The sequence below is a fragment of the Hermetia illucens genome, chromosome 6 (assembly GCF_905115235.1).
Source record: "Hermetia illucens chromosome 6, iHerIll2.2.curated.20191125, whole genome shotgun sequence".
Lineage (NCBI taxonomy): Eukaryota > Metazoa > Arthropoda > Insecta > Diptera > Stratiomyidae > Hermetia > Hermetia illucens.
This window is the reverse complement of record NC_051854.1, coordinates 47,998,121-48,023,946: the sequence shown is the minus strand read 5'-3', so window position 1 is coordinate 48,023,946 and position 25,826 is coordinate 47,998,121. Positions and strand designations below refer to the sequence as shown.

At 44.7% G+C, this 25,826-nt stretch overlaps 1 protein-coding gene across 3 annotated transcripts in view; it reads right to left on the bottom strand.

The window, feature by feature from the left end:
• The window catches only part of LOC119658930 (atrial natriuretic peptide receptor 1), a 608,286-nt gene that overhangs the window by 359,657 nt on the left and 222,803 nt on the right, over positions 1-25,826 (bottom strand). For all 3 annotated transcript variants that reach the window (XM_038066758.1, XM_038066759.1, XM_038066763.1), the window contains one exon: positions 25,568-25,770. In XM_038066758.1, coding sequence (XP_037922686.1) covers positions 25,568-25,770 — 203 coding nt within the window. The remainder of the gene's footprint in view (positions 1-25,567; positions 25,771-25,826) is intronic.

The window sequence follows — 25,826 nt, the reverse complement described above, 5'->3', positions numbered from 1 at the left end:
ACTTATCCAGAGAGGCCTAGGAATTATCTTAGAGTCTCCTCTGAGGGTGGTAAGGGCACTGGGTTACATACCAAGGGCATGGAGACGGGCAAAAGTGGTCTTTATTCCGAAAGCGGGTAAAAAGGATCCTTTTCACCTTAAATCTTTCAGACCAATCGGCCTAACATCGTTCGTACTCAAAACGGTGGAGAAGGTCATAGACAACTATATTAGAACTAACGTTCTAAAGCGTAATCCCCTACATCACTGTCAACACGCTTACCGAGCAGGACGGTCAACTGAAACTGCTCTGTATCGGCTGACAGAGGTACTACGGGACGTCATAGAAACAAAAGAAATTGCACTGTGCGCGTTTTTGGATATCGAAGGAGCATTCGACAACACATCGCACACAGAGATGCAGGATGCCCTGAGCCGCAAACGAGTGGGAAACAGCCTGGCACTCTGGATGGGCAAAATGCTAGAAAGCAGACAAATAGAGGTGCAAACAGGTACAAATTCTATTATCTTGAACACCAGTCAAGGCTGTCCACAGGGTGGAGTACTATCGCCGCTGATGTGGAGTATGGTAGTGGATGTGTTAACTATACTGGAATACAAGTCCAGGGCTACGCGGACGACATTGTTCTAATCTGTAGGGGCAAATATGAAGATACCCTATGTGATAGAATCCAAACTGGATTAAGGGTTGCTAGTGCCTGGTGCAGGAAGCTGGGACCTGGCAACCAAAACCACCATAGTACCATTCACTAGGAGGTGTAAGCTGGATCACCTGAAAGCCAACGAGAAATAGATGTCAAATATTTGGGAATCACGCTAGACCAAAAATTACTCTGGAAGACACATGTCGGAAACACTTGTCGGAAAGCCACGAGGGCTCTGATGACTTGCAGATCCATAGCAGGAAAAAAATGGGGTTGCAGCCCGAAGATACTACTTTGGATATATACTGCAATAGTAAGGCCAATGATTACCTATGGAGCGGTAATCTGGGCAGAAAGAACCGAACTCAGCACACAAGCCAGGGAATTACATAAGCTCCAAAGGCTGGCTTGCGTATGTATCAGTGGGGCAATGAGGACATGCCCAACGGCATCCCTGGAGGTCCTTCAGGGATTAACCCCTCTCCATCTGCACATACAGATGCAGGCAAGGAGATCAATATTCAGGATGGCCGGTAGTATGAGTGAGGCGGGGAGCTGCCTAAATCGAAGGAAGATTGATATCCTTTCTAGGCGGTATCCCGAATTACTGATACCGAGGGACAATATGACAACGAGGTTTCACTTCGATAAGAAGTTTGAAACACGTTGGAGTAACAAGGCATACTGGGAGAGCGTGGCTGCAACATATGGCTTAAACCAGCAGCTGATTACTTGGTGCACTGACGGATCCCTCACAGCAGAGGGAGCGCGTGCCGGTGTCATTGGGCCAAGGAAAATGTACTTTGAACCAATGGGCAGGTACACCAGCATATTCCAGGCGTAAATTTACGCCATAGACAAATGTGCCTCCTTTAATCTGCAAAGGAACTACAAGGGGCAGAACATTGCTATTCTCACCGATAGCCAAGCAGCGATCAAGGCACTTAGGTCCAACCAGGTGAACTCTAAACTGGTATGGGAATGCCTTGAGAGACTGAATACACTCGGCTCGTCCAACAAGGTCTGGATACTTTGGGTTCCAGGCCATGCTGGGTTGAAAGGCAATGAGGCAGCGGATGAACTAGCCAAGAAGGGAGCAGGGATGCCTTTCCACGGGCCAGAACCCTTCTGTGGAATCGGAAACGGTTTCATGGCTATGAATCTAAGAAACGGTTGAGGGAACTATATTGGGCGGGCCTACCAGGGATGGAGCAGTCCAGGGTGCTTATTGGGGGATACGAACCCATGCGTACAAAAGATTGCTTAAACGTCATCAAAAAGAACCTCCGAATCATAGTGGGAATTCTCACTGGTCATTGTCGGCTGAACTATCACCTAGGGAAGCTAGGGATATCTACGGACACTGCCTGCAGGTTTTGTGAGGAGGAGGACGAAACCTCTATGCACGTCCTGGGACAGTGTCCGGCACTTATGCAAAGTAGGTCGATACATCTGGGAGAACACTTAATACCAAATGCAAAGCTGAAACATCTGGAAGTGGGGAACATACTAAAGTTCTTAACGGTTACAGGCCTGCTTGAGATACTATGATCAACAGGTACACTATAACAAGTAAAAGGGGCACAATAGTTCTTCAAGGACGCGGTACGACTTTCCCTTAACAGAATAATAATACACTTTCAGGCGTATTCAAGCGGTACCAAAAAATTGTTCATTTGTGTTTCAGCTCCTACCTCAATTAGCTCAGTACGTTTAAAAAAACCTTTTCATTTGATAAGTTCTAGAAATTCTTCATAAAACCACGGCAATTTATTTTGTTTCCAAATCTGAAGAATTCCCAGTTAGTGCTTAGAAAACCGAGAGGTTTTCATACCTGTTGAAAAGGTATCTTATTTCCGCATTCAAATTTTAGGAAAATGGCTTCCAAGAACTTAAACTTGACTTATCAACGAAAGAGAATATCTAAATCCATTCAAAACAAAAACAAACTCAAATAGTGAAATAAGACGAGACATTTTCCTTTTACGTTGCTTTATTTTCTTAACACGATATACCCATGAAGTAGACTCCCCCGCTCTTCTTCATGGAAGTTGAGTATAATTTGTAAGCACGTCGGCACTCGAAGGAGTAGAGTGAACAAAACCACGCCATACTGAAAGAGGTGACTGTTCTTTCGAGCCGATATTGAGGACTTTAATTCACTAAAATATAGTTGGCCCACGCATAGTTATGGGTCTATTCACGTCGTATAAATGGTCCCTATTCTTACTGTTTGTTGTCTTACCTCGTTTCATTATGAACACCTAAAGCCTACAACATTCAGGGCTAATAAATGCCTCCCCATTATCATTACGATTAATTTCCCTCCTTGGTACATGGTAAAAGCCATACAAAAGCAATGTCGTCAATATTTTAGGAAACTGTTGCTTGGCAATGGCACCGCATCAAGTAGCGGCCAGGAAGCTGGGTGAGATAATTGCTTCCCAAAATACATAACTAGTTTGTGGTCAAATCCTGTGCCTGAATAAGGGAAGAAAAGGATTCTGGAGGATGAATAGCTTTAGAATAATGGGACGCTAATATTGGCCCCAATCAGAAGCTCAAGTTCTTTGCACAGTATTTGCTGGTTAATGAATCTGACCCTAGTCATTAATTGTGTTATCAACAACGAATCAGGAGGGTTGACTTGTAAAAGCTCCAACAATTTACTCTGCGGGGTTCGCACTTGCAAAGGTGATTCGAAGACTCTTTCCACTTCAAAGTATTCAACCTGTCGGCTTCCTAGTGTGCCTCCTTAGTCCATGTACGTTCGAGATAGACATAATTCCAACGTAATCTCCTAACGTCTCCACGGAAGCTTTTCATGCAGAGAATTATGTCAATGGCTTACTATTAATCCTTAACACACAAAAACAAGCCTACTCGCATCTTCATGACAAATTGTTGAGACAATATTGGGTACGAGCTTCTGTGCTGGGAATTTACCGAAAAAAAAACATTTTCAGGATGGGGCCACCCTAGGTATGTCTAAAAAGATTTTTGTTTGTGTGTTTTAGATATCAGGCCTGGCTGTTACCGATAATGCTTTAAGGTAAAAGTATCATTGTACTCCAGGTAACGTTCCCTTTGGAAATTAAATGAAAAGATTCGTTGAGCCATTACGACACTGTTGAAGGGGGAATGTATCTTTTTATGTCAGCAGTTAGCAAACATATCATACTTGACTTGGTGCACCAGATTTTTGAGTTGAAGTGATTTTGCGAATTGGGGTTTAGAAATCTTGTTTTTTTTATGTCCAGAGTATGAGGAGCAGGGGGAAACGATCGGATTTTCAACCCCATCCCCGAAGAGGAGAGAGGGGAGAAGTCCTCCCTCTTAAACTACGATGAAAACTTGTGGCGGTCGCCTCTCTTAAAAAGTTATGTCTCCTCAAATTTTCAACCCTGTCGGTTAAGGAGAGAGGATGGCTTACCCAAACAGAAGAAGAACAGGATAAGTATTCTTTCTTCCAAGTTTGAAGCATTGACTAATAAAAGCTGCTCTAGACTTCAATCAAGGAAAAGAATTTGGGCTTTTAGATAAATCAGCGCTCATTTCGCGATATTTGGTGACAGGTCCCGTAACAGGCCGACCAAGAAAATGCATACAATGTCGTTACAAACAAAATGATCGAATCGAGTCACAAGCCTTGGAAAAGTGCTAGGGCGTCCACCTCAGTAGATGCGGCAGGACGGGCCCCGGTCCTGGCGAGAAATGGGCAAGGGTTCTTGACGCATAAACGGCGTCAGGACGTAAGTAAATTAGTCTGAACAAAACAAATACGAGTCTGCACGCTAAATGTTGGCACCCTAACTAGAAAGATCGAGGAACTTGCAAGAGCCCTTCAGAAAATGCGCATTGATATCTGCGCTCTGCAAGGAACCCGATGGTCTGGTGTCAAAAGCTGCGACATTGAACCCGAACGCGGTAAAAATGGCTATAATCTTCTCTATTTTGGTAACCCACACACTCAATATGGTGTTCGCATTGCCATCTCAGAGGGTTTCCGTGATGCCGTTAAAGAAGTTGAACGATTTGATGATCGGCTGATAAAGTTCACAATTATATCAGCTGATCGCACTATTCACTTCTTCATCGCGTACGCACCACAGACAGGTCGACCTGATGCCGAGAAAGATGTCTTCTGGCAACTTCTCGATGAAAAGATTTGTCACGTGCCTGCTGACGACTATAAAAGGTCGCCGGCAATACCTTAATGGTCACGTGGGTGAAAAGGCAGACGGTAACAGGTGCCATGGGAGAAACGGGTTCGGAGCGCACAATGAGAGTGCTGAGCGTATAATCGATTTTCCGCACACCCATGACCTTGTACTTTTGAATACATGGTTCATCAAACGATTGTCTCATCTTCCTACATTTTATAGTGAGAACAGTAAAATGCAAATCGACTATATCCTCATAAGACGGCGACATTTTACCACTATCACTGATTGCAAAGCCGTTCCCTATGAGACCATCGCACCTCAATATTGGCCGTTGATTGCCGTCCTGCGAATTAAGCCACCGATAAAACAGCGTGAGGAACGGACTGTCCCGCCGCGCATTAAATGGTGGTGATTTCCTGAGAAGAAAAAAGAAATGATCTCACTTGCGCGATTACCAGCCATTACGAATGTGGAGGAATCATGGAACCAAATGAAAGACACGATCCACAAAGCGGTGTCTGCAACCCTCGGGGTCACCAAGCCAGGTAAGCGGTACATCAATCGAGATACTTGGCTTTAGGATGACAACGTCGAAATAAAAAAACGCCTCTATACCACAAATTTCTCGACGACAAAACGCTGGCCAATTCGCAAATTTATAAGAATGCCAACCGGGAAGCAAAGAAAGCGATCGGGGACCATTACAAAAATCTTTACAATAAACTGGATATACTGGCGAGAGAGATCTGTATCGACTTATAGAGAAGAGACCTTCGGGCCTCGGCGTGGTATTGCGTTTCAACATGGGTGCCGTACTCCATAGTTCGGTAGAGATTTAGGTAATTCTTGCATCCACCAGTATGAATGTTAAGCCATACACTTTGTACAGACTGGTACCGTTGTTGCTTGTCTCAGCGGGGCTCTGATTGTGGTCACAAAATCAATCCGTATCTGAAGAGGACCGTAGGATTAAGTCTCCACGACAGGTACCTACGTTAAACACCCAAAGGCTTAACTGTCATCGCAACTGAAGTCGAGAAAGCAATAAAACGAATGAATACGGGAAAAGCCACAGGACCTGACGACATCGCATCTGAGCTCTGGAAAGCGAAGAGCTGGGACCCAACACTGTGGCTCAGTGAATTCTTTAACCGGGTCATTCAGGAAGGAAGAACACTATCTGACTGGCAAGAAAGTACAACTGTTCCAATATGGAAAAAGAAAGGGAGCCCAGCAGAATGTTCAAATTACCGTCCAATCCGGTTACTTTCCCATACCATGAAGATTGTTGAACGCATTCTTGGCAACAGTATTCGCGAAATTGTTGAAATAACCGTGAATCAAGGCGGAAAGTGTTTGACCGTGTGCCACACGAACTTATCTGGTATACTCTACAACAACACTTAGTACCAGAAGAGCTCGTGCGCTGGGTCTAATTGCTCTACCATGATCCGAAAAGTAAAGTTCTAAGTATGGCGGGTGTATCAAAACCGCTTCGTGTCTCTGTTGGTGTTCATCAAGGAAGCGCCCTCTCACCACTCCCCTTTGTTCCTGTTATGGACACTGCCACATGGGATATCCAACGTCCAGCGCCCTACACACTGTTTTATGCAGGTGATGTTTTCCTAGCATCTAATAGCAAAAATGATCTCGAGCAACTTACCCAAAAAATGGAATGATCGCCTCATGCAACATCTTAATAAAACTGAGTTTTTGACGACCAATCCTCATGAAACAGGCACAGTCACTGTCAGCGGAAGTGATCTGCCAAGAACTAAGCGATTTAAATACCTCGGGTCAACGCTGTTAGACAATGGAGAACAGCGTTATGAAATTGCGTCAGGCATTAACGCAACCTGGCTGAAGTGGCGTTCCACAACTGGTGTTCTTTGTGATCGACGTATCAACGAACGTCTCAAATCTAAAATTTACCACAATGTCGTCCGTCCAGTCGCTTTCTATGATTCTGAGTATTGGCCAACTATAAAAGACAATGAACGGCGTCTTCCGGTAATGGAGACGAAGATGTAGCCCTGGACTAGTGGTGTGACACGTTTTGATCATATCTGAAATGAAGATATCCGCGATCGTTATAGGGTTGCACCGAAAAAATTACGACAGAGGCGTCTTCGAAGGTATGGTCACGCAATTCTTGCCAACGGGAATTCACTTGGCAAGATTTGTTTGAACAGCGAAGTCGATGGTAAACGACCAAAAGGCAGGCCAAAACAACAATGGTTTGATACGCTGGATGGGAATTTAAAAGCCCCGAGATTGCACCCAGATCAGGCATTTTATACAGCCAAATGGCGAAACCGATCACGACCAGCCAAACCCCCTTGTGAACAGGATAAAGGCTGAAGGAAAAGAAGAACGCTCATTTCGCGATATAAACTCTGGTGCCATCACTGAGATTTGAACCGCGACCTCCCGCTACGATATTATCTAACCAGTTGTTGCTTATCAACTCTTCTAGAGTAAGAAAGGCTTTGACAGTTATTTTGATCTCCATACGGATGAAGAAACTAATCAGGAACTTTTTAAGTTGAACAGGAAAGCACATTTTGGCGTGCCTTACATCTAAGGGAGTTTGATCGATGGATAGAAGATGGTCTGCTCGTTAACAGGTTCTGCTTCATAAGGCAACAACAGCAATTTCATCATTTCGAGAGTGGCCACAGCACTGACAGATGTTAGACTTTATGATTCGTATCTGTTATTAGAAACAACCATGTTGCTTCCCGACCTGTCTGAGCATTACAATATCCATATGACTGGTCCTCCTATTTTCGAGTGTTCGCGTGGGCAATTTTTCCCGTCCTGCTGAAAACGAAATTTCGACTGGTTTCTGGTGCTCCAAAAAGAGACGTATGGGGGGAGGGGGTGATTGGTGGTGCAAAGAGTGGCTACCTACAGCCTACCTTCCACTTCGCGGCAATGATCACTCTACCAATAACCTTACTAATAGGTATGAGTATCTGTTTTTAGCAGGTTTGGGAAGATGGAACATTTTTCTTTCCCTTAGGTGCCCTCAATCAAACTACCCCCTGGATTTGAGAAAAAGAATCTCCTACTTCTTCAAACTCTCCTTTCCTCATGCGGATACCATATACCATATACCATCTGAGAGTCTCGCGGGAAGAGTGGAAGAAGAAGGGGGTGGTTTTAGTAGGTAATAATCCCACATGACCGTCCGCCTTCCATCGGCGAAAAAAAGACGGACAGACAGGCATTAAATCCATTCCAGGGAAGCCAATCTCGAAGCATCCTGAATTTCGTTTTTATTTTTCGACACGTTAAACTAATTTTCTTCATAGAATATACAGGGTGCGGCAGCATAACTTCCTTTTTTAAAATGCGCGCCACTCAGTTAGTTGATGTCATAGCGGAGCGCTAGTGGTCTCATTCAAGAGGGGATACTGTAAAGTTTTGTCCCCACACGGTTTAGTTGCCATCATGCGTTGGAATAGTGAGGAGCGTGCCTTTGCCGTTGAGGTTTACTTTTCAAGCGGATGTTCGGTTATTGCAACACAGCGTGCATTTCGTCGTGTGGGTCGGTTAACAAACAAAACATGCGCTATTGGGCTGACACCAACCCTCGAGAATTGCATCAAAAGCCTTTGCATTCACCCAAAGTCACAGTGTGGTGTGCAATTTCCTCAGCTGGAATTATTGGTCCCTGGTTTTTCGAGGAAAATGAGGTTACAGTGACAGTGAATTCGGACCGGTATGTAAACATGCTACAGATTTTTTTTCCCACGGCTAGAAAATTTGGATTTAGGGGACACTTGGTTCCAACAAGACGGTGGCACACACTTCAAGAGCATCGATGGCTGTTTTGAGGGAACACTTTCCAGAGCGCCTTATCTCAATTAGAGGCAATTTGGAATGGCCGCCACGCTCTCCCGATCTGTCCCCTTGTGATTTTTTTCTATGGGGTTTTTTGAAATCCCGTGTTTATGTGAACCGTCCAAGAACCCTACAAGATTTGAAGACCAACATCCAAGAAGAAATTGCCAACATAACACCTGCTATGCTAACAAGAGTCATGACAAACGCCAGAAATCGGTTTACGCAATGTATGGAGAATGGGGGACGTCACCTAACAGATTTGATCTTCAAAACAATAAATAAAAACTTTAGACATGTACCTACATTATCAAAAATAAATAAATATTTTCCGATGCATACAATAGTTTTTATTGAGTTTTGAAAAAAGGAAGTTATGCTGCCGCACCCTGTACTTTGTCCACGTTCAAAGTAGGATATTGTGCGTCGTGGTCAATCTTTAATCCTATAAATCTCCTCCAATGGGATATACTACACTTACGGTGGTCAACGGATAGTATAGGTCCCAGGGCGAAACGTGGATTGGTACCCACGATGGAGCATAAAACCTGGGAAACGCCTGCCGAATCAACACCAACAGCTCTACTACCAAACCCTATCTCCACCTCCACGTGGTGATCGCTGGGAGTTCTTTCTTTATGAAAAACTGCAGACGGCGAAGGATGAAGGCTAGTCTCCCCCGCCTAAAAACGGGACAAAATGTACCAACTGGTCCTCCAAATTAGGGGTTGGGTAGGGCTGATAACGCTACACGGAAAACCGAAGTTACGAAGCCACAACCCCGCACTGGACGGATTACACAACGACGAATCTGACAACGACAAAGGAATAACGATTTGCCCATTTTCTCATGGAATGTGCGCCCCCTGTACAGAGATGAAGCTGCTGAACAGCTAGCCGATACCGATCCCAATAGAGGACTGATGTAACAGCGTTACACGATATGTGTTGGACTGGGACCGGTTTCCAGGAGAAGAGTTGTTACACCACATATTATAGTGGCCATCCAGTAAACCATGTGCTCGGAGTAGGTTTCTTAGTCAGCCAAAAAATGAAACCTTCTGTTATCAGCTTTGAAAAAATAAGCAAACGTCTATGCACTCTGCGCTTGTGAGGCAAATTTAGAAATATAAGCCTCATTAACGTTCACGCCCCTACAGAGGAGACTGCAGAGTCGGAGAAGGATACCTTCTACGAGGCATTAGAACGAACACTCGAATCCTTTCCCAGATGTGATATCAAAATCATACTTGGGGATTTTAACAGCCAAGTAGGGAAGGAGCCCATATTCAGGCGATACGCTGGCTCCCATAGCTTACACCGAAATACAAATGATAGCGGACTGCGGATTATTCAATTAGCAGTGTCAGACGAAATGGTTGTTGGAAGTACCTGGTTTGCGCGGGAAGCAGTTCACAAACAGAAGTGGGCCTGTCCAGACGGGATCATTTTCAACCAAATTTACCACTGTTGATCTAACGCCGCCTCCTCTCAGCCTTGATGAATGTCAGAACATATAGGGGGGGCCAATATAGACTCGGATAACTATCTCGTTGGCATGGTGCTCCGAGCTCGAATAACAACACCACCCAGAATCCCCTCTGACAATCAGGTGATTGGATACAGCAATAACCGCAGTCAACAGAGATCCTGGGGATAAAGCATCAATAAATGATTTTCACAACCACGTGAAGAACGTTGTCATAAATGCGGCCACAAACATACTTGGCCCCAGTCGCAATAAGAGTCGGAACGGCTGATTTGACGATGAATGTAAGCTAGCAACGGAACGGAAGAATGCTGCATACCGAGTAATGTTGCATTCTCAAAGGACGCGCGCACGCGCGGAGACTTATCACGAACTCCGACGAGTGGAGAAGCGAGTTCACTGATGGAAAAAGGAAGCCTGGGAGAACCAACAGGCTTGTGAACTCGAAAAGTACAGGGAGCAACCGCACCTGGCGCGGAAGCAGGATGAAGCCTTACATACCTCGATGTTCATCCTGCCGAGACAAAGAGGGAAATCTGATTTCCAAAAGAATCATCATATTGGAGCGATGGGTTGAGTACTTTGATGAGCTAATGAACAACCAGAATATCGGCCAGTTGGAGGTCCCGCCAACTGAAGGCGACGGAAAAATACTGCCACCACCAAGTATAGAAGAACAGTCACAGGAGCCGATGGATTTACAGCCGAATTGGTTACATATGGAGGCGACCAGTTACAACAAGTGGTTCATCAACTTATGCTCAAGGTATGGGACAGCGAATGAATGCGTGACGATTGGCAACGAGGCAGCAATTATAGAGGTTTCACGTTGCTGAGTACTATCTATAAGATATTCTCCGCTATCTTCCTAGGCCGGATAGCCCCATACGCTCAGAACATCTTTGGCCCATACCAAAAAGGCTTCACTCCAGGCAAATCAGCAACACATCAGATTTTCTCTCTGCGGCAAGCGATGGAAAAACTGTTGGAATATGGACATCAGTTGCACCATCTCTTCATCGACTTTAAAGCCGCCTATGATAGTATAGCCAGGGTAAAACTGTGCACGCCATGAGAGAATTCGATATCCCGACGAAATTGATAAGAATGAATAGGCTGACTCTGACCAATGTGCGAGGCCAGATAAAAGCAGCAGGATCACTCTGAAGACCATTCGACATTAACAACGGTCTACGACAAGGGGATACCCTATCATGCGTCCTCTTTAATCTGGCCCGGGAGAAACTGATCCGTGATGCTTAGGTAAATGCAAGAGGTACTATCTTCTTTAAGTCCACCCAACTACTGGCCTATGCTGACGATATCGACATCATGGGAAGAACCACCCGAGACGTACAAGCTGCCTTCATCCAGATCGAGCAGGCGGCAATGGGCGCGAGATCTTGGCCTGCACATCAATGAAGGCCAGAAAAAGTATTTGGTCGCAACGTCAGCACCAAAAGGCATCCAACCAACAACATCAAACCGCACTGGTCCAACGGGAAGAATAAAGATGGAAGATGACAACTTTGAGATCTTTGATAATTTCTCCTATCTAGGGTTGTTGTCAGCCAACAGAGCCTATTTCAGCTTACAAAAACTGTTTCGCTCGATACGTCTCACCATAGGGTCCAAGCTCTTACTGTACAAGACAATGATCTTGCCAGTCCCTATGTATTCCTCGGAGACTTGGGTTCTTAGCAAGAAGAATTGCGAACTCTTGGCCGCGTTCGAGAGAAGAATCCTCCGAAGAAGTTTTGGCCCCCTACATGAGGATGGATGATCCCGTCGCCTACATAACGACGAAATCTGTGAGCGATACCTTGACCGTCAGGTTGTGGATAAAATCCGGCTCAATAGGTTACGGTGGGCGGGTCACTTAATCTGTATGGATGAGGATGATCCAGCTCGGAAAATCTATAAGGGCAATATCTATGTTAGGAAAAGAAAACGAGACAGACTCTGCCTAAGATGGAGCCCTGGTCAAAGGACATCTACAGTACATAAGTTACCAGAATTTGCTGATGTTTTTGGCTTAATCCCACCTTTTCTTCCAAATATTTACTGACCAGTAAGCTCTAGTTCCTCAAACGAAAAGTGTAACATTTACTTTTCCTTACAGTCTCTAACTACCTTTTCCAGGGATCACATGTAAAACGCTAATATACAAATCAACCTCAGGAATTAATTACCTCAATCCGTCGACTCAGAGGTGTGTCGATTTCCTTATTTACTCCCCGATGATCATTAATTGTTTCACCACAAGCCTGGTTGCCTCATTTATCAAACCAAGACCACAAACGTAGCAACTAATGAGCAAATATGGTAAATCAGAGTCTGATAGCCAAATGGATGAAGTATTTTTTCCAGTGTTTGTCCTCCACAAATAATTTTTGTTTACCTTGGTATCATCGCTATCGCGAGTTTCAATAATGGTTTTACGATTTCGCTGATAAGTTTTGATAACATCTGGCTGTAAATGTAAATTATATGATATTCGCGGCAATAAAGCATTACGGTCGGCTTATCACCTGAATGGCAACAATGTGACTGTGGTTGGGGAGCTTTTTTCCACTACACAGTATAATTCGCTCGTGACGATGCAGATATGTTTTATAAAGGTGGATTCAAACAAAACGACATATTGTGCTTCTAAAAATACACAATAAATGTTAACCTTGCAATCAATTTCGAGTACGCTCCGTACGTACATAAGAATGTTATGGAAACTTCGCAGTGAGTAACTGACTTAATTGGTTATGAATGATTTTAATTCGCTGGCGTGGAAGAAAGTTGCTTGTATCTATAGATACGGAAAGCAGGAGAGAGTAAACCTCATTGTTCCAGATTTAGATTTATGCAGCACTAAAGACTACACAGTACCAGGACCTAAGTACATCCTCATCACTTTATTTGAGCAGATATCGGTAGGTTTTGAGGCGTGGGCGTCCTGCAGGGGCAGCTGTGTAAAACAAAACTTTATTAAAATCAATTCACAGCCTGTCTGTCTGCTACAGATCCTGTCCCAAAACCGCTAATTCGATCCGAACGAAATACCGTGGGCATATGGGAACTATGAAATCCCACGCATAAATCAGGGAAATGAGCTTCAATGAAATCTTGACCTCAAAATATGTCCCATTCCGATTACTGCTCGAATAAACTTACTAAAAATATAATTCAAACATTTAGAAATTGACTGAGAACCATCTCGCTCCCCTCCCCCCCCCCCTTTACGTTCGTCCTAGGCGAACTAACTTTTGCACCAGAATAGAGTTCGCGCTCACGTGCACCAAGTTTTATGGAATTCCGCTTATTAGTGTCAAAGTTATAGCAGTTCAAAATTATCAATTTCGCACGAATTTACTGCATCGGACGCTTCGCATCAATTAAAGTGGTGGTCAGTAAAACTCTGGAAGAACGGCGATAGAACAAACGGGCATTACAACGTGAGAAGTAAGAAGAACGGCATTTTGTTCACAGTGAAAGTGCACGATGTCCAAGAGGGCGACGAACAAAAGCGATGGGGGATCATCCCCCGAGCTGAGGGACCCAGATCACAAAAGGCTACATCAAATCCAGGGAGAACATTCATCAGAAAAAGCGGAACCATCGAAGAAGACGTTCTATAGTTGGAAGTAGAGGAAGAGTATACATCCCAAGTCGCCTTAGAAATGGAAGGTGCAGTCGATTTAGAGGATAGAGTACTTGTCCTCGAAAACGAATTGGCGGCAGTACGTGACACCAATAAAAAGCTTGAGGAGTTCAACCGCAAGTTGTAAGAACGGAACCTGAAGTTAGAAGCCTTCGTCATGAAAATGGAAGCTTAAATGGCAAACAAACATCCGGAACAGCAACCAGCAATGATCATAACGCAACCACCCATAGCAACAGCTTCTGCCACTGCAGCTTTATAATGAATCCGACAGCCAACATGACTACGATATCCACCTAGAAGCCAGCATCACTCCCGAAACCACCACAGTCAACCCAGATGACATCACCAACATCCCAAATGGCAGCTCTAACACCACAGAAGACAACTCAACTGCTCAAGTCAACGACGTAAGTTGGGAAACCAGCCCCCCTCCGCCCTATTATTCGCGCTGACCCGACTCACACGAAGCTTATCACAACTGACGTTTTAGAAAAAAACAAAGAACGTTACGTTAAAAGAGCATTAAAATCATGAACGCCACGCACGTCATCGCCGGGAACAAAAGGGACTACGACGCGGTCAAGGGTTCCTCAGGGAGGGCAACCATCCCTTCTACACCTTTGCGCCAATGCAGGACAAGCCAGTGAATCTAGTCCTCAGAGTACTGGATTTCACCTACACTCCAGAGGGGATTCTGGTTGAGCTCCACATATTGGGAGTGACGGAAGCAGTCAGCGTACGAGACTAGCTCCTCGACACAAAACACGAAAGGCCTACATCTATTTCCAGTTCCAGCAAGCAAACCTGAACAAGGGAAAGGCACTGTTCCATACCATTGTCAGGTTTGAGGCGGTGCGTTATGCCGAAACTGTCATAGGTTGGGGCATGCGGTCTCAAACTGTAACTTGCTGTATAGGTGCGTTAAATGCAACGGCTATCACGGCCCGCGCAATGTCCTAAGAAAGCTGAAGAAAGACCGACGAGCTGCAATTGTAACACGAACACGCAAAAAGCAAGTTACAGGAACTGTCCGGTGAAAATGTGAGGCACGGAAGAGGTAGCACTAACAAGTATTGAGCAATGATTACCCTTGACGTGCAAAAGGGTTTAACTCGTCCAGTTGGAACCGTATAAAGAGATCTCTGGTCTCGATTGGTGTACCCAGTTACTTAACTGCCGGCAGCTATTTAGCAGTTAGAAGCCCTTGGTACGACACATACAATGGACCCAGAGAATACATTGTCTCCGCAGTGGTTCTACAGGGTTCTGTTCGGGGACCGCTATTGTGGAACATTATGTATAATGATGTGCTCAACATGCCAATTACCAGCGAGGCCACAATAGTGGGTTACGCCGATGACATAGCAGTGATTGTTATTCACCTGAACCAATCACTACTATAAGGAAGTGTCACTCGGGGAGGATAAAACAGAGACGGTGTTTATTACGAAGCGGCGTAAGAAAACCACTGCAGGGAATGCATGGTGGAATAAACAATGATCTCACACAGTTTCCCACAGATGGAAGATACCGTAAATGCCTCTATAGGTTTAAACTGGATAGCTGATCCAATTGCCCCAGTTGCGAGGGTATTCCGGAGGACCCACAGCATGTTTTCTTCCATTGTCCTAGATTTGCAGAGAAAAGGAAGAGTCTAGAGGAGACATTGGGGGGATAGTAGCATAGGAAAGCATAATTAGGGATATACTTGTGTGCCAGGAGTACTGGATTGCAGTTAACGACATGGTGGGGCGAACCTAGTGCAAGTTCTGAGGGGCCGAGGAAACAAGAAGGGTGTAGTTGTGGAAGCAATCGATGGGCGAAGGGAGAGGATGACATGAAAGAGGACAGGAGGTAAGAGGTGGCTTTAGTAGGTAATACGCTGGACAGGGACCACTTTCCTGGAGAAGAGCCACTACACTATAAATAATAGTAGCCATCCAGTAAACCATGTGCTCGGGGTAGGCTTCTTAGCCAGCCAAAACATGAAAACTGCTCTTATTGGCTTTGAAAACATAAGGGAAAGGATATGCACTCTGCGCTTGCGAGGAAAATTTAGAAATTTAAGTCTCATTATATAGTTACCTGTGTCGCACCAATTGGTTATTGGCAGCACCTGACTTGGGGGGTCAATATAGACTCGGATCACTACCTCGTAGCCATGGTGTTCCGAGCTCGAATAATAACACCACCTAGAATCCCCTTTCACAATCAAGAGAAAGTTAATACTGTAACCATCCATAATACAGCCTTCAATAATACTTGTAAGTCGGAAACGGATGCCGTAATAACCGCAATCAACTGATACCGGGAGCTCTTTTAGTGGGGCGTAGGAGTAGTCTTCCAACACGTCCGCGACCAGCTTGATGGTCCCCCCGTCGACACAGATTGCATAGTAAACAAGGAGACATCCTTACTGCCACCCCTGCCGCAGGGGTGATCGTGTCTCCCCATGCCGCTTTGTCATCCTGCGACATGTTACGTGGCACCTATCAAGCGAAGTGAGTGAAGTAGGGACGGAACATCGGGGTGGAACACCAGAGCGGACAGAATTTTTTTATGCCCCCGCCTAAGCAATAAAATCATGCTGCCATGCAAAATCGGTCCGAGCGGAAGGCAGAGCAGAACCTTCTTCTTCAAAAAACTTCACGGCGACCCTTGCAGCGAGTGTACTTTTATTTCTGTTTGATTTTAGCTGTTTTCAGTACTTCAATTTACGTAACGTGTTTGATAAAAGTTCTACATACAAATAGTAAATATGTTCCCAATAATTGGGGGGGGGGGGGGGGGGGGTAATCCCGAATTGCCGTAGCCACCGAAATGAGCAGGATATTCCCGTTGAAAAATTCCTGGCGTAGAAAATCGCTCAAGCAGACGTTGACGCTTCTTCAGGAGTAGCTGAAGTTAGCAGCTGCGTAGGGTGGAATCTTCCTAGGGTCACGATGGTGGAGTAATTGACGTCGATGGTGAAACGACAACTTCGCCGGATGTGGATACTTTCTTGACATAAACTGCATCCACTAGTCCTTGGCGATTGTAATCTACGAAGTGCAATAGATTCTCGGGGTTAGAATGGGGAGACTGGCTGACTCAGTGCGTTCTGCTCGACTGGCAAGGTTTGATAGGGTCGATCATCAAATGTTAATAAGCAAATTATGCACCTTTGGGATGTCTGGATCAGTTATTAATTGGGTCCATTCCTACCTACTTAGTCGAAATAAACAACCTCACCATGCTTTCGGTTCAGCGCAGATCTAAATTGCCAATGAGCCGCGCAGTCATGTGCAGCCACCTCTCTCAAGCCTTTACCCATGCGTTCCATAGCAAGGAGGACAATCACTCCCGCGATGATCATTACAGTCGATTCAGAGACTGAGTCTCTGAGCTTACGATACACCTCTTTGCCTAGAGCATCAACCCATACCTTCGCGCCGTAGAGGGGCATAAATTGCATTGCGACCATAAGGAGACGTCTCTTAGTATATATAGGGCTTTCGCTGCAGCAGAAGAATATCTTAGGAAGCAAAGGCCCAGTCCTAGTATGGATCCCTCTGAAACCCCGGACGTGGTCTCCCTCTAGTGCTGGCTTTCCAACGTTTCATTGAGCCTGATGAACTTTTCGAGCATACATAGTGTCCGACAAGCAGACAGCAGATCAGGGTCTCCTTTCCCTTTGCTGATCATTGGGAGCCTCGTCATCTCTCAGCGGCAAGGAAAGAAGGCCTTTCTTCAGGCAAGCGTTGAACGCGCCGAGCAGCAGGTCTGGCTACTGGTGGAATACCACCATATACTTCCGTGTACATACCATCAGGACCTTGCGTCTTTTCATTTTTCATAGTGAAAGCTTCCTCTTCGAGTTCTTTCATGGTGGCAAGTGGGCAGTCCTCGACGCCTTCGGTGCTGTTGCCATCAATTCGCAAGGAATGTATGCGGAATAATGCCTGCCCCGTGTAGTCCATCAAGTGGGTGCATGTAGGCTTTCCATAGGGCTTCGATTTTCGGAGTGTCTAGTTTATAACCGAGTAATCATGGATCCCCGTTTATTTCGTTGACCAGGTCTGTACACTGCCATTGTGGCGCATGGTTCCTTCGGACCGTCTAAGCGTTGTGCCAAACGGTGAAACTTATGACACTGTTTACGTAGATGGGCCATTTACAACGTCCAACGGTTCCGGCTCCTCCGGGGCATGGATCGTCATTATGGGCTAGAACCATTCCATTGGCCTTCAGCTTCTTCTTTTCTTCAAGCGGGGACGGGACTCCCTCGGCCTTGAGCAAGAACCCGAAGTTAAATGCCAGCCCGAATCCAGATTACAGTGATACTTGGTTAGTTAAGATGCCAGGAAACTGTTGATCCGGTATTGTCCCCTGATTATTACTAGATTAGCTCTTACCTAAACAGCGAATTGCGAGATACGGATCACGCCAGCCGCATCCTAGCGGTTTCAAGTTTCGCCTTCAAGACTAGACACCGCCTCGAACCTGCAGTGTGTGCAACACTTTCAACAGGCGCGCCACGATCCGTACAAGAAACGTAATTCTCTTTCTCATTGTATCGCTTGCTGACCTATCTCACGGCATCTACGGCATACTGTCCTCCTGTCGGGTCCCTAGCAAGTTATAGAGGTGTAGATGTGCTTGTAGTCCATACACCTAAAACACTTGGTGCGGGTTGGTCCTATTCTTACTTTGCATACTACCCATCCAATTTCGATTTTCCCAGAGCTAACACCTTGGACACGAAGCATCGACAAATGATATTCACAACCATCTAAAGAGCGTTAGCATTGATGCGGCCACAAACATACTTGATCCCAGCCGGAAGAAAAGTCGGAACAGCTAGTTCGATGATGAATGTGAGCTAGCATCAAATCGGAAAAATGCTGCCTGCAGAGTAATGTTGCATTTTTAAAGCACGCGGAGAAGGGACTTGACAGACGGAAAAAGGAAGCCTGGGAGAACCAAAAGGTGTGTTAACTCGAAAAGTACAGGGAGCAACCACACCAGGCACGAAAGTTTTACCAACAAGTCAGCAGGATGAAGCCTTATACACCTAGATGCTCATCCTGCCGAGACAAAGAGGGAAATCTGAATTCCGACAGAATGGGCATATTGGAGTGATGGGTTGAGTACTTTGATGAGCTACTGAACAACCAGAACATCGGCGAGTTGGAGGTCCCGCCAACTGAAGACAACGGACAAATACTGCCACCACCAAGTATAGGAGAAACAGTCCATGCAATTCATCGGCTAAAAAATCATAAGTCGCCAGGAGCCGATGGAATTACAGTCAAATTGGTTAAATATGGAGGCGACCAATTACACCAAATGGTTCATCAACTTGTGCTCAAGGTATGGGACAGCGAATCAATGCCTAACGACTGGCAAAGAGGCATTATCTGTTTCATACATAAAAAGGGAGATATCACACAGCGCAGCAATTATAGAGGTATCACGTTGCTGAGTACCATCTATAAGATATTCTCCGCTTTCTTGCTAGGCCGGATAGCCCCATACGCTCAGAACATCATTGGCCCTTACCAAAGAGGCTTCGCTCCAGGCAAAGTAGCAACAGATCAGGTTTTCTCTGTGCGGCAAGCGATGGAAGAACTGTTGGAGCATGGCCATCAGTTGCACCATATTTTCAGTAACTTCAAAGGTGCCTATGATAGACAGGGTGAAACTGTACACGACCATGAGATAATTTGGTATCCTGACGAAATGGGTAAGACTCTAACTAATTTGTGAGGCCAGATAAAAGCAACTGGATCACTCCCGAGACCGTTCAATATCAACAACAGATGTCCTATCGTGCACCTTTTTTAACCTGGCTCTGGAAAAAGTGTTCAATCATGCTGAGGTAAATGCGAGAGGCACCATTCCCTTTAAGTCCTCCTTTAACACACACTGCTCAAACGAGAACAATAAAAATAGGAAACTCTTCATCTTTGAGATCGTTTATAATTTTTCCTATTTAGGGTTCAAATCACAACCGATAACAGCGGCGACGATGAAATCCGCGCACACTTGTTGGCAGCCAACAGAGCCTATTTCAGCTTACAAAGACTGTTCCGCTCGAAACGTCTAACCATAACGTCAAAGCTCTTACTGTACAAGACAATGATCTTGTCAGTCTTCATGTATTTCTCGGAGACTTCGGTTCTTAGCATGAAAAATGGCGAACTCTTAGCGTTCAAGAGAACAATTTTCGGAAGAATTTTTGGCCCCTTACATGAGGATGGACGAATCCGTAGCCTGCATAAGGACGAAATCTATGAGCGATACCAGACTGTGTGGTTATTTATAAAATCCGGGTCTATATTATGTGGTGAGCGGGTCACTTAATTCGTATGGGGGAAGACGATCCAGCCCGAAAATTCTATACGGGCAATATCTATGGTTGAAAAAGAAGAAGGGGACTTGGATGAGATAGAGCAATGGCGTAGGCGAGGACTCCAGACAGCTTTTAGGGATATCGAATTGGTGGACCTGCGCGCAAGTTCGGGATATCTGGAGATCCTTATTAAGGCAGGTCTAGATCGGATACCGGTTGTTGTGCCGTTGGTGATGCTGATTTAGTGGGTAAAATCCCATACGCCGGCACATGTGTATCAGTGTCTTTGGTAGATTTCCCACTCCGGAGAAAAAAGACAAACAGTAAACCGATCTTAATGAGGTTCGATGGGAAATATAAAATATAAATAATAAATTCCGGCAATCTTTTGATCGAAGCAGTCGGAAGAAGTTTCGGGCTTCTAAAAATGACGTCGACCTTGCTCACTTTAAGGCTATGCGATCTACTGTGAAGTCAATGGTCAGAAAAGCGCGTAAAAGGTACCTATTGAGCGTCGAAGCCGCCCTTACCCGCGGTAACTTCAAACCCTTTTGGTCTCACGCTCGCAACTCTCGTAATACAACTCACTCTCTCCCTTCTTCTATCAGCTTCGCTGATTCCACTGCCAACTCCCCACAACAATCCTGCGACCTTCTCTGCACCAACTTCTCTTCAGTATTTTCTCCCTTGAGCCCTTCACCCTCTACACCTTTCATAACCACAGAATCCTCCGAATCACTAGCCATTCCTCTCCTTACGCCTTCCTTGGTTGAGTTCCTCGTTGGTAACCTTGACCCCAATGTCGGACCTGGCCCCGATGGAGTTCCTAATCTCTTCCTCCTTAACTGTAGAAAACACATTTCCCTCCCCCTGTGTATAATCTACAACAAAAGTCTAGATGAATGCTACTTTCCCCGCCTCTGGAAAGAGGCCCTTATCATTCCTATCCTCAAGAGCGGAGACCCTTCCCTTGCTGTAAACTACCGCCACATTTCTCTTCTCTCCTCTTGCTCCAAAATCCTACAAAGATACGTCAACGACTGGTTGACCGCGCACTTCGGTCACCTCATTGTCAAAGAGTAGCATGGTTTCGTGAAACATAGATCAACGGCTTCAAATCTTCTGGTCTTTACCAACTTTGTTGCTAAACGCTTGAATTCACGACAGGAGGTACATGCTGTTTATACTGATTTCTCCAAAGCCTTTGACACTGTTGACCATAACATTCTCCTCTCTAAACTTTCATCACTAGACTTCCCTCCCTCAGTCATCTCCTGGCTTTCCTCCTATCTCTCATACCGTTCCTGCAAAGTTTCTTTTCATGGTCACTCATCTGGTTCCTTCTCTCCTTCCTCTGGTGTTCCCCAAGGCTCTACACTTGGCCAACTACTCTTCCTGTTTTTAAGGTTTTTTGTAAAACAAAAAACAAAACCTTATTAAAATCGATTCAATGTCTGTCGGTCTGTCTGTCTGTCTGTCACACGCATTTTTCTCCAAAACGGCTAAACGGATTCGAACGAAATTTGGCGGACAGATGGGAACTATGAAATCTCACGCATACAGTGAGTGGCATAAATTTAGGTGGAGTTTAAAGGGGGCTCCCCATACATGCAAAAGGGGGATTCAAAAATTTTTTTCACCGGATATAGTTGTGTAGGATATCAAATGAAAGGTCTCGATTTGTACTGACATCAGTTTTGGCATAAATTACAAAGTGCATGAGTAAGGAGTCAAAATGTACGCACTTGAAGTGAGACAGGACTCATTTTCGGAAACTACTTAACCTAAAAATCCGAAAAAAATCAGGGTGGTGCGCCTAGATGAAATCTAGGTCTCAAAATATGTCCCATTCCGATATCTGCTCAAATAAACTTACTAAAAGTATATTACTACTTTTTAGAAATTTACTGAAAAACCCCCCTTAAATTCATCCTAGGACTTCCGAATTTTGTGCCAGCATAGGGGACAATATTTCGTATATATGTGCTAAATTTTATGGAAATGAGGCAATTAACGTCAAAGTTATAGCAGTTCAAACTTATCAATTTCGTGCTAATTAACAGCATTCTAAGCCATACAAATAAGATGCTGACGTCATAATTAACGAGAATAATTGAAATTCGAGTGAAATATTAAAATTCCATTCAAGAAGAATGTAATTCTCCCGAGCCCTTTTTAAGGTTTTGTGTAAACACAAAACCTTATTAAAATCGGTTTACTGTCTGTCTGTCTGTCTGTCTGTCTGTCCGTCTGTCTGTCTGTCCGTCACACGCATTTTTCTCGGAGACGGCTATAGCGATTGGCACCAAATTTGGTAGAAAGGTGGGAACTGTGAACGCTCACGCATACCGTGAGTTACATCCTTTTACGTCGAATTTAAGGGGGGGTCCCCATACATGCAAAAGGGGGGTGTAAATTTTTTTTTCATCAAATATAGTCATGTAGGGTATCAAATTAAAGGTCTCGGTTAGTACTTTTCGAAGCTGGTCTTAGTTTTCACATTTGTTGGAAAGGTGGGGAGTGCGGGTGGTTGAAAGTGACCATTCCTTTACGGGGGCCATTCTCAGAAACTACTCAACCGAAAAATCTGAAAAAAATCAAGAGGCTGCCACTATATGGTGCCTGGGCTCCGAAATACCTTCCACACTGATATCTGCATAAATAAAGTTAATAATAGTATATTACTATAATTTTTAGTAATTCGCTGCAGAACCCCCCTTAAATTCACGCTAGGACCACGAAATTTCGCAAAAATATAGGGTATAATATAGAGCATGATCCTACCAAGTTTGGTGGAAATCGCACTATTACTAACAAAGTTATAATACGTCAAAATTGTCGCTTCTTTGCAAATTCAAGACTATGAATATCAATATCATCCGAAAGTGGATATTCCCACATAATATATGCATATATTACGTGCTACGTACTAAGAAATTCACAAATCCTTTCGTACCTGAAGCGTCCAGCTTCCGGTTTCCCGACTTGTTTATATTTGATGTTGGTTAAATTGTTTTCATTCGCTAATAATATTAAACTGAGAGCGTGAAGCGTATGAGGTTGACCATTATCAACACAGGGCTTTCCATCAAATGATTTATTTAAATCGCTTTCTAGAAAATAGAGGGCAATGGAATTTTTAGCTATATTACACGGAGCTGTCGTGCACTCGTTGCTCCTCACATCTTTTTCTTTTTCTTCAGCCTTCAGTTCGCAAGCGAGGTCGGCTCGTGATGATCGGTTTCGTCATTTTATTTTATCAAATGCCTGATCAGGATGTAATCGCGAGACCTTTAAATCCCCATCCAGCGTATCAAGCCACCATTGTTTTGGCCGGCCTTTTGGTTGCTTACCATTGCTTTCGATGTTCTGGTCAATAATGGTTGTTGAATTCTCGTTAGCGTGAATTACGTGACCACACCATCGAAAACGCCTCTCTTGCAGTTTTTCCACGATCGATGCAAACCCATATCGATCGCGGATATTCTCATTTCAGACGTAATCGAAACGTGTCACGCCACCAGTGCAATGCAACATCTTCGTCCCCATTACCGCAAGTCGCCATTCATTTTCCTTTATAGTCGGCCAACACTCAGAACTATAGAGAGTGGCAGACGGACGACATTGCAGTAAATTTTAGATTTGGGACGTGCGCTGATACGTCGATCACAAAGAACACCAGTTGGGGAATGCCACTTCATCCAGGTTGCATTATTGCGTGAAACAATTTCATTACGCAGTTCTCCATCGGCTGATAGCGTTGACTCGAGGTTTTTAAATCGCTGAGTTCTGGCAATGGCAGTAACCAATGGAGAACTACGTTATGCTCCTCACATAGGGAAACACAAAACCTTTTATACCTGAAACGTCAAGCTTCCGGTTTCCCGACTTGTTTATCAATGACCTCGCCTCCATCCTCACCTGTCCGTATTTGCTTTACGCAGACGAATTTAAATTGTTTGCCTCTGTTTCGTCTCCATTGGACTGTGCTCTCTTACAATCCAGCCTTGATAATTTAGCCCGTTGGTGTTCGGTCAACAAGCTAACACTGAATGTCAACAAATGCCACTGAATGCGCTATTCCCTTAAACCCTCCCGATCATCTTTTTCCTATTCTCTCAGTGGTCAACCCCTTTCACTACTGACCTCCTTCAAAGACCTGGGTGTAATATTCGACGTTAAACTTCGTTTCAATTCCCTCTTCGTTGACATCATCAATAGAGCTTCCAAAATGTCTGGTTTTATCCTACGTTCCTCGTCCGACTTTACCTCAATCCAGCCCTGCTTAACACTCTTCAATTCCTTTGTCAGAAACATCCTTCAATATTGTTGTGTAGTCTGGTCCCCATACCGTATCCGTGACGGCCGCGCTCTTGAAGCTGTACAACGCAAATTCACCCGGACCCTCTTTTATAAAAAGAACCTTCCACGGGTTGATCATCCGTCACGACTCCGAACCCTCAATCTCCCGTCTCTACAGAAACGCGTATCTTCCTTGATATGTGTACTCTTTTCAAACTCTGCAATGGTCTGATGGACTGCTCCGCCAACTCGGATATTACTTTCTGTATCGCCTCGTCTCATAACACACGTAATGCGGACAGTTTTGATGTACCCTTCGCCGAGCTCGAGATTTACTTTCACTCTCCAATCCTGAGGTTTTGCCGCTCCTACAATGCCCTACAGCTTGGTTCCTTTGACTCAATGTCCCTCTCTAGCTTTAAGCGCAAAATATGCCATTTACTTGCCCCTCCCTCTGAGGACAATATGTAATAAGAAATTTGCTTTCTGTGTATTGTCCTCATTAAATAATTAAATAAATAACGAAAATGGTAGAGATACTAATCATCAATGAATTCCAAGAAATGGTGGAAATTGACTGCATTTCAAACGAACAATTGTGACCGAATTCCTTAATATCTTCACAAACTCCAGCTAGACCAGACTCCGGAGTGAAATTTTTTCCTTCCTTGGACTTCTGGGTGAATTGCATCCGCTGCAACTCACAGCTAACCCGGCGGTTTCGTCTAGTAATCTCCGGATATTCCGAAATGAGCAGCAAAAGCGATTAAATAATTAGCTCTGGTTGCGGTCCGCAAATTTTCCTGTTGTGCATAGACGAAACCGCCCTGAGAATGTTTAAAAAAAAGTACGGAACCCATACCAAGGCAAATCCTAGCCGCAGCATCTCACCCGTTCACCAATTGCAAACACGCAAATTGCTGATAAACGTTCTGTTGGGGTAAAAATAGAACTTTCTGATTAGAAATCGTTCTCGTGGTTATTTCTAGTGTGCAACTGAGTTTGGGGGATTGGTACCGAAAGTAGGTCCACTCACTTATGCCACTAAACTATAGATGGACACGGAATGCGACGAATCGGTTGGAATCTTAACTAAAAGCTTGCGAAAGTATCTTTTGTACTCACCGCCATGGGAGACTCCAATTTCCCGGATCATGTCTTCGGTGAGATTTCCATTCCCGGAATCAGTCACGAAAGACGAGTACGTGATGTTTGCGTCCCGGTAGAATTCCGCGAGAGTGTTCATCGCCAGATGGCAGGTGTGTAGGCCCGCCACGCTGTAGTAACCGTTGCGTTCGTAGAAGTAGAGCGCATGATTCCAGTTGAATCTGTTTTGGGAGTAGAAAGCAATTGGGGAGTTAGTAGTGTGTAGATTGGATGGCTG